The sequence below is a fragment of the Nestor notabilis genome, unplaced genomic scaffold, assembly GCF_000696875.1.
Source record: "Nestor notabilis isolate BGI_N333 unplaced genomic scaffold, ASM69687v1 scaffold3609, whole genome shotgun sequence".
Taxonomy (NCBI): Eukaryota; Metazoa; Chordata; class Aves; order Psittaciformes; family Psittacidae; genus Nestor; species Nestor notabilis.
This window is the reverse complement of record NW_009943093.1, coordinates 74659-87624: the sequence shown is the minus strand read 5'-3', so window position 1 is coordinate 87624 and position 12966 is coordinate 74659. Positions and strand designations below refer to the sequence as shown.

The 12966-nt window shown below is 45.5% G+C and overlaps 1 protein-coding gene across 1 annotated transcript in view; it reads left to right on the top strand.

The window, feature by feature from the left end:
* Positions 1 to 1609: 1609 nt before the first annotated feature.
* Positions 1610 to 12966, top strand: part of HIPK2 (homeodomain interacting protein kinase 2) — a gene marked incomplete at its 3' end in the record, with an annotated part of 86009 nt that continues 74652 nt past the window's right edge. Inside the window, 1 exon segment of the mRNA XM_010021721.1 lies at positions 1610 to 2693. Coding sequence (XP_010020023.1) covers positions 1696 to 2693 — 998 coding nt within the window.

Sequence of the window (12966 nt, the reverse complement as noted above, 5' to 3'; positions counted from 1 at the left end):
GAGTGTTGGATGTGTTTAGGTGTGTTTGCTTGACCATTCTACTGGGTTTTGGATGTGTGGAGTAATGTTCATATTTTTCTATATGGGTATATATGTTTATGCATGCATGTGTGTGTATGTGTGCACATGAGCTCCAGAAAATCTTCTGAAGAGCAACATGTGGAGCATGAGATTCTTTTAGGAAAGTGTTGGATACTCTCAGGTCTCCACATGAAGAAGTCATCTCTGTGCGCTGCAGAGTTTGTTCTGGTTTTGTGACTGCAGCATTCATTCAACTTTTAACTTTTTTAAAGTTGAAAACAAGTCAAGGTTATGTTTATGCTTAATAATTCAGCAACATGCCAGCTCAGCATATTGTGTTTTTCTTCCCTAGTCATTCTGGCTTATTAAAAAGAAACAGTGACGACAGATAGAAGGGTGAAGGAGGCTGTGTCTTTCTGCTCTTAACTCCTGCCAGGCGCTGATTCCTTCTCCAGGAATCCCCTGCTCACAATACCTTTGGTCCAGCAGTACCATCCCTACCCTGGGCAGGGAGAAGGGGCAGTAAGTCAGCACTTGGATGTCTTCTTCTCTGTGGACCACATCTTTTTTTTCTGATAGAAGCATTTTCTATTTCAGTGGTATGTTACTCAGTAATTCTGCGTCAGTGATACTTTATTTCCCACTGATGGTATTGTCACTGTGAATAAGAATAGATGAACACAGTTTTATAAATCTGGGCGAACTGAGAGCAAACAGTGAGGCTCATGTTGCGTAACTCCCATCTCCAGTGTCCCTGAGCACAGACCAGCATTGTGCACAATTCCCACACGCAGACTTGGCAAGCGACCTGAAACATCATCTGCTGCTTATGTCCTATCTCCTCAACTTTATCCGTGCACCTCCATTTTGTCATGGTGTATCATCTCCAGGTCCCATCCTGGCTCTGGAGGCCAGAAGCTACACAGTGGGTTTATGGGAATAAACGGAGGGCTTAAGTCAGATCCACCAAAGTACTTAATATAGGATGAGCCTGAGGATTTGAGATTTGGCTTCCACAGGCAGAATACTTTGTAGTATTTGACATGAGTTCTTCCTGAGAGTTAGCTATATTCCCGGAGACAATGGGAATAGGAGTCTCTTTAGGCAGAGGAGGTAAAAATAACATTTACATTTCTGTTATTAAAAATGAGAAGGGGTAGAGCAAGAGAACAGGAGCCTTGGTTGTTGTTAATATAGTTCTATCAGGGGTAGTGATTTATTTTAGAGTGTAATGTTTTATTTGTGTTGAATACATATTTTGAAAGAATTTGATCTTTGTGTGTGTGCGTGTGCTGTATCTGAAGTCTGGAAGAGGTTTCCCAGAGAGGTGGTAGATGCACCATCCCTGGAGACATTCAAGGCCAGGCTGGATGTGATTCTGGGCAACCTGATCTAGTTGAAGATGTCCCTGCTCATTGTAGGGGGGGTTGGACTAGATGACTTTTGAAGGTCCCTTCCAACCCAGACTATTGTATGATTCTGTATCCCATTTTCCCTTCCTGCCACTGAATAAATGAAAAGAGCTAGGGAAAGCATCTTAACACTGTTGTTTCACTCTGATGTTATATTGCAGGTATGGCCTCGCATGTGCAAGTTTTCTCTCCTCACACCCTTCAGTCAAGTGCCTTCTGTAGCGTGAAGAAACTGAAAGTGGAGCCGAGTTCAAACTGGGATATGACTGGGTACGGCACACACAGCAAAGTCTACAGCCAGAGCAAGAACGTGCAGTCCTCCCAAGCAGCCGCCGCAGCAGCCGTCAACGCCTCCCTCCAGATCCCCAATCCAAGCATCCCTTACGAACAGACCATCATCTTCCCAGCAAGCACGGGGCACATCGTGGTGACATCTGCCAACAGTACTTCTGGTGTGGTTGCAGTGTCTGGGCAAACACTGGGCGGGCCACACAACCTGATGCGTCGCAGCACTGTGAGCCTTCTGGACACCTACCAAAAATGTGGACTTAAGCGCAAGAGTGAGGAGATCGAGAACACAAGCAGCGTGCAGATCATCGAAGAGCATCCACCAATGATTCAGAACAATGCCAGTGGGGCCACTGTAGCCACCGCCACCACCTCCACGGCCACCTCCAAAAACAGTGGCTCCAACAGCGAAGGGGATTACCAGCTGGTACAACATGAGGTGCTCTGTTCCATGACCAACACGTATGAAGTGTTAGAGTTTCTTGGCCGTGGAACGTTCGGACAAGTAGTCAAATGCTGGAAACGTGGCACTAACGAGATTGTGGCCATCAAGATCCTGAAGAACCATCCTTCCTATGCCCGGCAAGGCCAGATTGAAGTGAGCATCCTGGCTCGGCTGAGCACAGAAAGTGCGGATGACTACAACTTCGTCCGTGCGTACGAGTGCTTCCAGCACAAGAATCACACATGCTTGGTCTTTGAAATGTTGGAGCAGAACCTCTACGATTTCCTAAAACAAAACAAATTCAGTCCTTTGCCCCTTAAGTACATTCGACCAATTCTCCAGCAGGTAGCAACTGCCCTTATGAAGCTGAAAAGCCTGGGACTGATTCATGCTGATCTCAAACCAGAGAACATCATGTTGGTAGACCCAGCCCGACAGCCATATAGGGTCAAGGTCATAGACTTTGGTTCAGCTAGCCATGTGTCTAAAGCTGTGTGTTCTACCTACCTTCAATCCCGATATTACAGGTAAGAGATTGGGCTCATGTAATGTTACTAGAAGTATTTTACCTGTGAGAGTTTCCCTACGTTCCTGTAAATGAAGGAGAGCCATCCCTTAATCCTGAACTGGGATGGCCTTTAGAATGGCTTGCTGGTGATAAGAAAAAATGGTATCCTAACCTTTTGGAGTTTACTTGCATTGAAAACCAGTGTAAAGTTGTAAATAGCCATAAATGTTGTAAAAGTAGAGTTTGGCTGTTACAATTTAGAAAGCCTTTCTCGTCTGTCAGTACTTTGTTCTCTCTGGAACTGTTTCCAGAAGAGGGGATGTATCTGGAGAGTCCACATTTCCTTTCCAGGTCAATGCAAGTAGGTTCTTGGTTTCAGAAAGACTTTAACCTAAACAATCAATCCATATTTCAGATACGTCTTCCAGTCTTTACTCATACATGAAACAAGGGCTTTACAAGAATACGGGTGACCCACAGGAAAACAATGGATGCAGAAGATGCTTTGTCAAGGACTAGTTTCCACACAGGCTGTGGAGCTTGCTAGAGTCAATGGGAGGATTTTGGCTGGCTCCTGTTGGCTCTGCTCCAGGCAAGCAGGCAGCTTGGCCAGGCTGGAAACACCTTTCTCCATGTAGGAAGCTGTTGGTAGAGATGAATGAGTATTGCCAGTAATCTGATGTTGGACTGAGGAGCTGTCGCCGACTTCCGATTCCCACTCACAGTGCTTTTAACTAAAGGCATGTTATGTGCTAGGATGGAGTTCTGACCTCTGTGTAGGTGTGCCCAAAGCGAAAGCTGTGAACCAGCTATATCCCTCTTCAGTCTGTTGAATAGTTGTGGCAAATCATCCTCTTTTCATAACCCCCAAAAGGTCATCCTCTCCCTCTGTCTTGACTCCAAGAGACAAAGTCTGTCAGTTCTTCTCAGACCCTCTCTTTGGTACCAGTCAGCTTGATTCAATATCCCAAGGACTGAGAAAAGCAGTTCCACTGCTACCTCAGGGGTGGGGAAAAATAGGGAGGGGAAAAAAAAGGGAATTTGTCTTTAGATGACAGCTGAATTTAGAAACATCCAGGCCATATTTTTGTTGTTCTAATTCTGTGAAACGGGTGAAGAGGGAAAATGTGATCCTTCTTGGTGACTGATTTAATGAAAATCAGTCCTGGCAGCATCCACAGCTCATCAGATGGGTTACTGAAAAGCGGGGTAGCTGCTTTGTTTGTAAATAGGAAATAAATCTGTCTTCTACATGGGGAGCACTGGGGACAAAGAAACAATGTGAGTTGATAACAGGCCCTTTTCCTGCTTCATAAACATAAACAGTGGCAAAAACCACCTGGGCCCTGAGCTTGGGAAGAGTTAATTTTCACAGGAACAGGAACTTTGACACTGTAGCACTGCAGCAGCTGATTTTTATCTGCTTGTCCTTTGCTCTGAAGGAGGCCAGAAAAAAATTCCCAACCCGAGTTTATACCTCAGAAGAGGCTTATTATATGAAATATTCAACCTGATGACAGTCCCATCCTCCAGGAGAGACATGTTTCTGTGGTAAATATGCAAAAGCTTTTAGGGTTGCAATTACCTGGCAGACTAGGAGGAAAAAAAGAAGATAATACAGGCATTTTGTTGTTCAGTTATCTGTGATTCTGCTTTAGCAGCCTAGGTCCCAAGCTGAAAGACAGAAGGGGCAGCCAAAATGAAATATGTGACAGAAAGCAGAAATGAAAGGGAAAAATGGTTCATTCTCAGTGACAAACAAGGAATATTCTTGTGGCGGTCTCCAGGGAGGAAAAGGCTTGATAAAATTTGCTTTTTATATTTTAAATGTTACTCCTGCCCAGTCTGAAGTTGCGGCTGGTTAGATAATAAGTTCTGTCTAATTCCTCCCTTGTTTTCCATGCCTGAATTGATGGGAGGAGGGGAAAAGGAGTAGCAGCTCACCGGGAAATTAAAAAAAAAGGGAAGAGAAAAATCTTGTTGCGTTGAATTACATCAGCAGGGGGCTGCTGATGAAGCTAAATTCAAGTCATGAGGAAAAATTACATTCTTCTCCATTTTCTGATGGGGAAAAATACAGCACAGAATAAAGATCCATTCCACTCCAAAGAGAAGGCACTTTCATGCTAAGGGAAACACTGGGCTTCATAAAGATTTCATGTGTCTTCCTTTTAATTTACACTTGTTTTGCTTGCTAGAGTATAAAAGACAAGGGGATGACTTCAAGAAACGGCACATTTAGTCTGAATGTGAAGGAAAAGCTGCCTCAGAGTAAAACCTCTCAGACTTTAAGCAGCCATGCCAAAGAAGTGACAGAATCCATGTGCCCTACATTTAAGAAGAGACAAGGCAGAGCACTGGGGAATGTAATGTAGTGGTCGGCTCTCAGCTGGAGGGTTTTTATCATGGGCTTTGGGGAGCAAATTCCCAGGTCATCCCCATATTTTATTAACAACTTGCTTTTTCTTTTCCCTCTTTTTTTTTCTTTAACATTACTCTCAAGAATGTGATGGCCGAATCCTTTCAAGGGAGGAAAGTTGTGTGGGATCCTGCTCATTCTCAGAGCAGTACAAGGCCTTTCCTCTTCCTGAAAATGACAGGCCTATTTTCGTCTCCCAGAGGTGGAAGATGGAAGTCTCTTTGAACAAACTCCATGCTCTTTCTTGACCTGAATCTGCATAGTCCAACATAAGCTAAGATGGTCCCATGGTTGCTTGCAGACTTTTTGTGAGCAATTTGCTGCTGCTGCTATGTAGCATGCTCTGAAGACAAGCCAGACCCCTCAGCCCAGCTTCTTGTGAGAAGCATGGTGGGCAGACTTGGTATTGCATTTGGGCGCCCCAGCTTCAGCAATGTTTCTGTCCCCCAGCGATACTTCTGCCAGGTGAAGCAGTGCTCTCCAGAAGGATCACAATGGTATTGAGGTGGCAGGGTGGGACAGAAAGTATCAAAAGTGGTCATCAAAATGTCTTTAATCTAGCAAAATTTAGCTCCCATCCCTCTCAGAGGACATGGCTTCCTTCGGGCTAGATATGCTGCCAGAATTGGTACTCTGGAGGTTTTCCTCCCTTGCTCATGACTGTAGAGATGCCCAAGGGAGGCAGGACATGCCAGGCTAAGGAGGAATTCCCCCTCGCTGCTGAGATTCCCCCTCTGGGAGAGCAGCACCATCGCACCCCAGAGTGCTGTGAAGAGGATCACCCTCCTTCCTCCCACCCATCTTCAGCCTGCAGTGAAAACGTGCTGTTGTGCAGAGCATTTCTCATGTAACATCCTTAGCCTTCATCTGTAGGGCCTGGCTGGTGGCCATCCAAGTGTTCCCGCTTGCTTGGGACAGTGGTCCCAGCCTGCCCCCCAGTCACCATAGTCCTTCATCTTGTCACTTATCACTTGCTGAGTTGGCCTGGGCCTCATTAGTGGCCCTTCATGGAGGTGCATGGATGGAGGTGCCTGTGTGAGGAACCGCAGCTGCTGATGGGTGGCTGCTCTGCCCAGCTCGCAGTGCAGGGACCTGGCCTGGCAGCCGGCAGTTTGAGCCAGACATGCTTAGGCTAGAAATGAAGCCCTGTTCACAGAGCAACCGATCAAAAAGCTGCGATAGCCGCTGCATCACGGGGAATCTTCATGGGATTTCATTTTTTCCTTTCCTATTTTATGCGGCAGTTTGAAGGGGAGATCATTGAGGTAGTCTCTCTGATCTCCATTTTGCAGGAGGTCACAGGGATGAAGGACAAGAGAGATCCCTTTTGGGTTGATAATCCGTGTATGAACAGCTTCCCAGGAAAACCCACATCCTGAGAAGTGCAGGGCTCAGGCTGCAACAGACATCCCCTCCATTAGAGCCCACATTCATACACCCAGGTAGAAAAGGGGTACTACCCTCTGAGAGAGGGAATGGTCGGGGTGGTGGGCAGAGCTGTGGTGTTCCCTTACTGGCACCAGAGCAGTCCCCTAGCATGGGGCAGCAGCGCTGGGATGCTCGGAGCAGAAGGGCTTCTCCTGAGGGCATTACCACTACCTTGCCCTCTTGGCTTTGCTTTGCTGCTCAGCTGAAACAGCTGCTGTGTTACACTCCAGGGATGACAGTGTTTCTCTAATTAATGGCATAATCACCTTATGAGAGTTAAGTCTTCTAGAATTTGCAAAATATTGCAGATACAAAGTAGTGGCTGTCAGCCCTGCGCTGTTGACAGGTAAATGTAGTTTTGGTTCCTTGTTTTCAAAAACATTTAGTATGTGGCGTATCTAGCTTGGGTAGAGATGTCTGCTTTGTAGGTAAGTGGCCTTTCATGGAGTGTTCGGATAACAGAGAAAAAGCTGAGTATCAGTTTGAAGAGGTGTTTATCAGTCTAGTTTCAGACTGCAAGAAAACATGCAGGCATAAAGGCCTACGTGCATGTTGTCAACTGCCTATGTGCAGTATACAATGAGGCTGTGTGCAGGTGTGTTTTCTAACTGGCTGTACATGCTTAGCTGGGTGACTGTGAGTCCTGAGGGATGTGAGGAGATAAACTGCATCCATCTTGCCACACATGGACATCGAGCTATGACAGGTACCAGTCCTCTAACTGTGCTGACAGGGAGCCAAAGCAAGGTAGATTCCCGAGCAGCATCACAACCTCTTCCCCATCATGTGACTCAGAGTATGTGTCATTCTGGCCAAAATTGCCCTTTAAATGAGGTAGTAGTAGTGGCAGCAGGGATGGGATAGGCTTATGAGTTTACTCAGTGGACGGGCATTTCTGACATCTTTGTATAACAGTGTTAGTGCACTTGCATTTCAAAGTCTTCTGCCATTCCAGACTTGCAAAAACATCTCTATCTCAGACTTGACTGCTTTTGCAGCTGTGGGAGCCTCGATGCTCTTCCAGTCTGTTTCCATCCTACCTGCAACATGCACTGCTTTACTGACTCTGCATCTCCAAGGGAAAGACTGGGATAGTTAGATGGTTTGAGGAGGAGTTTCTTCTGGGGACTGGAGCAAAACCACCAAGTTCATTGCTGAAGTCTAAACTCGGTTTCACTTAGTGATGTTCACACCTGGTAGGACTGCAGGCTTGCAAAACAGTCAATACATTGCAGAAGACTTTGTGGAGAAAAGCAGACTTTAAGCTATACTATTTAAAACAGTTGTTCATTTCTTTCCCAAGGACACTTGGAGTTTGGAGTTGTTTTTTTCAGAACCGGAACTCAGCAGAATTTTTTATTGCAAAACCAACACCAGGATTAATTGAATTTCAGTTTCCTTATACTGAGATCACTGAGTCCTGGAAGACCAAGTACTCAGCTGAAAGCTTTTGGCTTTGTCCCATCTCTGTGATAGGTTGGTTTTTGGTTTAACAAAACTCTAGCAAAGGTGGTTCTTCTCCAGTTCTTTTGTATATAAATCACTTTGGAGCAGGTATGGTAAACTGGCGTTGTGCCCGTGGTGCATCCAACAGAAGATGCACACTGTATATTCCAAAACACCTCCCTTTCTGGGGTCTAATTTAAAACAGAAGAGCCTATATTTCATCCTAAACAATCTCCTCACGCTGGACTCTCCCTAGGTATTTCTCTGCTGAAACTTTTTTACCATTTCCCTGCGTATTCTTTTATTTTGCTCTGAGCAGACACGCCAGCTCCTCCTTTCTCTTATCCAAGTTAGCAACCTGTCCCTTTGCCTGTAACGCTGGAGCATCTCCCTGCCTGCCTTCAGCACGTGATGTTGGCCTCACTCCAAGAGGAGCCCTGCGTCCCTCAGCAGAGTCAGAAAGGCCGTCACAGGAGGTCTTTGTTTATTTATTAACCAAGTGTATAAAATAATGCCTAGTTACATGCTTCCCGGCCCAAGAATATTTGTAACAAAGGGCTGTTTGCAAGGAACTCGACAGGGGGCCTTTTCCCAGGAAAGAGAGGTCGTTGATAGCCCAAGGAGGGCAGAAGTCTTGCACTGCTTCCTTTTGGCTCAGCGTGTCTGAGCGATGGAAAATCACATCTCAACTGAGTACTGCTCCAGTCCCTTCTGTCCCCTCTCCCCTCTCTGAAAACAGCTCCCGTATGGCAAAGAGGGGGCACCAACAGTAATTCCTTCTGCAGATCTCAGTCTTGTCTTGGTGGCTGGAAAGGCAGGAACCTGTGTGTCCGCAGGCAGGACTCAGTCCACTGGGGAGTTGTAGATCAGAGACAAGTACGTGAAAGGCAGCCAGAGGCAGGTGCGAGGATCAGGAGCGCTGGTTTTCTATCAGCTGGTTCTGCCCCGCGACTGAGGGGCTCTGGTCCTCACCAGTCAGCTGGAGTTGCAGAATCTCTGCCATAGTCCAAAGAGGTAAAATACCACAGGGAACTGTTTGGGAAAGTCCCGTTAAGCACAGATTAACAACAACAGAAAGCTGAAACAGAAAAGATTTTTGGCTGCCACACTCTCTGTTAATTGTTGGGACAACCAGAGACCTTAAGAACACCCTGAAATCAGCTTTGGGCTACCTGTTATCCATACCCTGTCATTCCTTCATTGCTTTTCCCTTGTTCATCACTGTTAAAGATACGTGCGTGAAAAAGAGTGTTTCTTAGGAGTTCCTAATTTCCAGTAGTTTCTCTTCCCCACCTGAAGTTACGATCTCCTTTTAGAGCAAGCATTGTCAGTGTGACCAGTGTAAGCAGCAGAATGATAGCCTAAGGTGAGGGGATGAGCATGGGGAGCAGGTGAACAGCTAAAGAAAGATCCCTTCTTTTTTCCCTGTGTTTTACTTGCTCTTTTGCACCACTGCCATCTTCTCTACACACTTGCTGCTACAGTTGTTTCAGTAATGCTGGGAGGGAAGATAACTGAGAGGCTGCAAGCCCTGGTCTCCTTGCTTGCAGGTTGGCCACAGGTGATCTTGGGTTTAGGGGTTTTTGGTGTGTTTTTTCCTTCTCCTGCCACTGTTTGTCTCACATGATCACCAAAACAAGGCTGTCACAGGATTTCCTGCTGTCTATTTTTCTTCTCTCAAGCTTTTTAAGCACAGTAAGTCTCATACTGTGGCTGCAGCCTGGTGAAATGATGTGAAAAATCAAGGTCACTCTCATATTTACTGTACCAGGGCAGGTCTGAAACAGCTACAAATGGCTAGCTTGTTTTACCTTAAAGGAGCTATTTACCTAAGAGAAATCAAAACTCTCCTATTGCAGCTATTGGCTGTAGCGCTTCAGACTCCATCACTCTAGTACATAAAAGGCATACTGTCTTTTGGTAAAGATACCTGTGCTCAGACCAGAGGCTAGGAAATAACCTAGCTCAGTATGGTGGCAGGCAGTTGCTTTTGCAGCGATCCTTGTGAGTGAGGGTACAGTTAGCGGGGCTAGAACAAGGGGTGGCTGTAATCAGAGTCCACTGTTTGCATATATACGAAAGAGGTAAAGTTCAGTCTCTGCTCCTAGTTGCTTACTTCTGTGGTTTTGTGTTTGCTCTTCTTTCTCTCCTCCCACTCAAGTCGCTTCCTCGCCAAGTGCGAAGGAAACGGAGCGGGGAAAGGGTGCTGTCTTTTCAGTTCTGATGACAGAACAGTAGCAGCCACTCATAGGAACAGTGGTGTGGTGACCCACAGACGTTACTCCAGCAGTAGGTGGCCAGTGAAGGAGGACACACTGCAGTTACACACTGAAGTATGATTTTCCATGTCTTTCTCCACTTATTTCAATGAGAGTTTGGGTCAGGGCAATAGCTGGCTAAGGGCACTGGTGACTGCTGAGAAGCAGAACGAGGTGAGGGGCTGTTGGTGTGAGATCAGTGCTCCAAGTGTGAAAATAAGAATTACAAGTAGCGAGATTCATCATCCGCACTTCTGAATATGAAAAAGCAGCATTAGCAACACAGTATGCACAGGATTTCACGGGTGCTTTGCTCAAGTACCATGTATTTAAATACTGTCAGGTTTTTGCCTCCCCCTGTATGTTTGCTCACTGCAAGCAAGAGATCTAAGTGTAACCTGAAGGAAGCTTACTGTATAACATCTATGCATTCATTAGGTTCACAAGTTTTAGACGCCAGCACAGTGGGACTGAAAAGCTGTATTACACTTGAAGAACACCTTCTGATTGTAAAGTGTGTTTGCTGTGCTGCTTCTTGGCAATGAAGTCAGAAAAGTGGCTGATGATGGTTTATAAATGAATGAGTCATTGCCAGAAGAGAGAAATTACCTAAAAATGCTATAATTAGTATGGGGTTATACATTTCTCAGCTTCAGACCCTGAATGCTGTCATTTCAGTCCTCGAAGTTTCTATCTTGTCAAGCCACTTGCTGCACTAATAGCTTCAATTTAGTCTAAGCTAATATAAAGGCACCTAATTCTCAGGTGGGGGCTCAGTAGCTGCCTCCTTCTCCAGGTCAAGCTGGGGAAAAGGAGCAACTCTCAAGCAGTTGAGAGTGGTTAGCTTGCTTGAAAAACGCTAATCTTGTGGCCTGACTTAAGCTGAGTTAGAGCCACAGCTGTTACCTGTTTAAGGAGGAAGGTCAAGGAAAAGTCCTTTGCCTTTTAGCCCAGGTTATACAATGATTATTCTGTGGTGCTTTACAAGGAGGGTGGAAAAAACAGTGGAAGAGAGACATGCATATATTTACTTGAGAAATGTTCAGTTCTAAGAGGAATAAATAGAAGGGAATAGCTCTAGGAAGTGAAAGAGGAGAAGGGCAGAGGAGAAATCCTCTTACATGTGATGGTTACCTGGAAGTCGCTGTCCCCCATCTAAGGGAAGATGTGGGAGGAAAGGAGATGAGATTTCAGCCTTCTTGCTATCTGGAGACTTCAACACCCGGTAACTGACTTCCAAACAAGGTAGCGTCTTTCTCCTGTGATGGGCTGGAAAATGAAAATAATCTGAGTCCCTGCATGGCAGCTTGACCTGTATTTTCTACTTATTGAAGGGCAGAAGTAATCACAGCCATTGTTTTGCTTGCACAGACGTTAATTATTTTGTAGCTGAGAGGTTTTGCCTTTCTTTTGCTGTGACTGCATGGGATCAGTGCTTGGGTTCACGTTCAGATTCTGTTCCCTCTGTCCGTGCATCTGCTGGTTTGCATTAACCAAGGAGCAGCAGACTTCTGCCCAATACCAAACTTACTGTTTGCCTCTGAAGGCTCCTGCTTAGGGACAGAGGCAGTGTGGATATGTGGGATTTGGCCGGAGTTTAGCTGAAGTAACTCTGAATCAAAACCCCTATGGTTCAAAGAGGTGAGTTAACATCTTGTTATTTTTCTTTTTGCCAACTCGTGCCATTTAGCTGGTTTGAAGTGGAAGTTCTTAGGCCTGATGAAACATAAAAAGTGCCAAAAGTTTAATCATGTCATCACTGAACTTCTACCTGTGCAGGATGCTTGGGACAGTGTTCACGTCGCTCTGGTAACTTGTGCAGCTCCTGAGCCCGGGAAGCTCACCAGCTTAAGCCCTTAGAGGAGAATTGTCTATCCCAGCAGCATGGTGCTCATGTAGAGGCAGACAAAGAAATGTTAGCAGTGTTTCAGTTAATGTGACAACAGGAGGAGCACTACTGTAATGAGCTGTGTTTTAACTGCAGATCTCATGATAGATCACTTGTGGTAATAATGCCGAGCAACACTGTGTTTTCTCTCCATACTCTCCAATCTAGCTGTAGGTGTCTGTTGCTGTTTACAGTATGCTGTTCTCCTTGGATGCCATGTTTTCTGAAGGAGGGGTGTGTTGGCAGCACCTAACACACAAAGATTTTTGTGGCTGAGGCCCTGAAACAAAAGAGTAATAGAGAGTATAATGGTACACATGACCATGAGTGCTACCATGTATGTTAATGTGACAGCTGGTGTACAGAAGGAAAGCTGATGGCCTTTTTTGGCTCCACCATGGTGAGGATTAGTGTGTCAACTAGTTGCTTCCATGCAGAACTGTGTACTTAAAAGAAAGTCCAGGGTGGTGGGGCAAAAGGAGTATCTGATGGCTTAAAGAAAAGGTTTCAGTTTATTTTGTTCAAGAGTATTTTACTTGCCAGTGAGAGGCTGCAAACAGAGAATAGTCATCCTGAGGAAAACAGTATTTCTTTGGCGCTTACAACAACATTAAGAGGGACAGGTGAAATCTAAAAGGTAAACAGGTTCAACTGAGGCTAGCTGAGTTTGCTGGTTACTAATGATGAAATACTGCCAGTTGATTTCAGAGAGTAAAAGGAAGTCATGGTGAGGGCATCTGTCAAAAATCAAAGCTTACCTAACCAATCTCATCCCCATAGTTGTCGAAAATACAGCTCCTGCTGTTGTTAGCCACTTGAACTAGTGGACTGGGTTCTGGAGGGTTTCATGAGC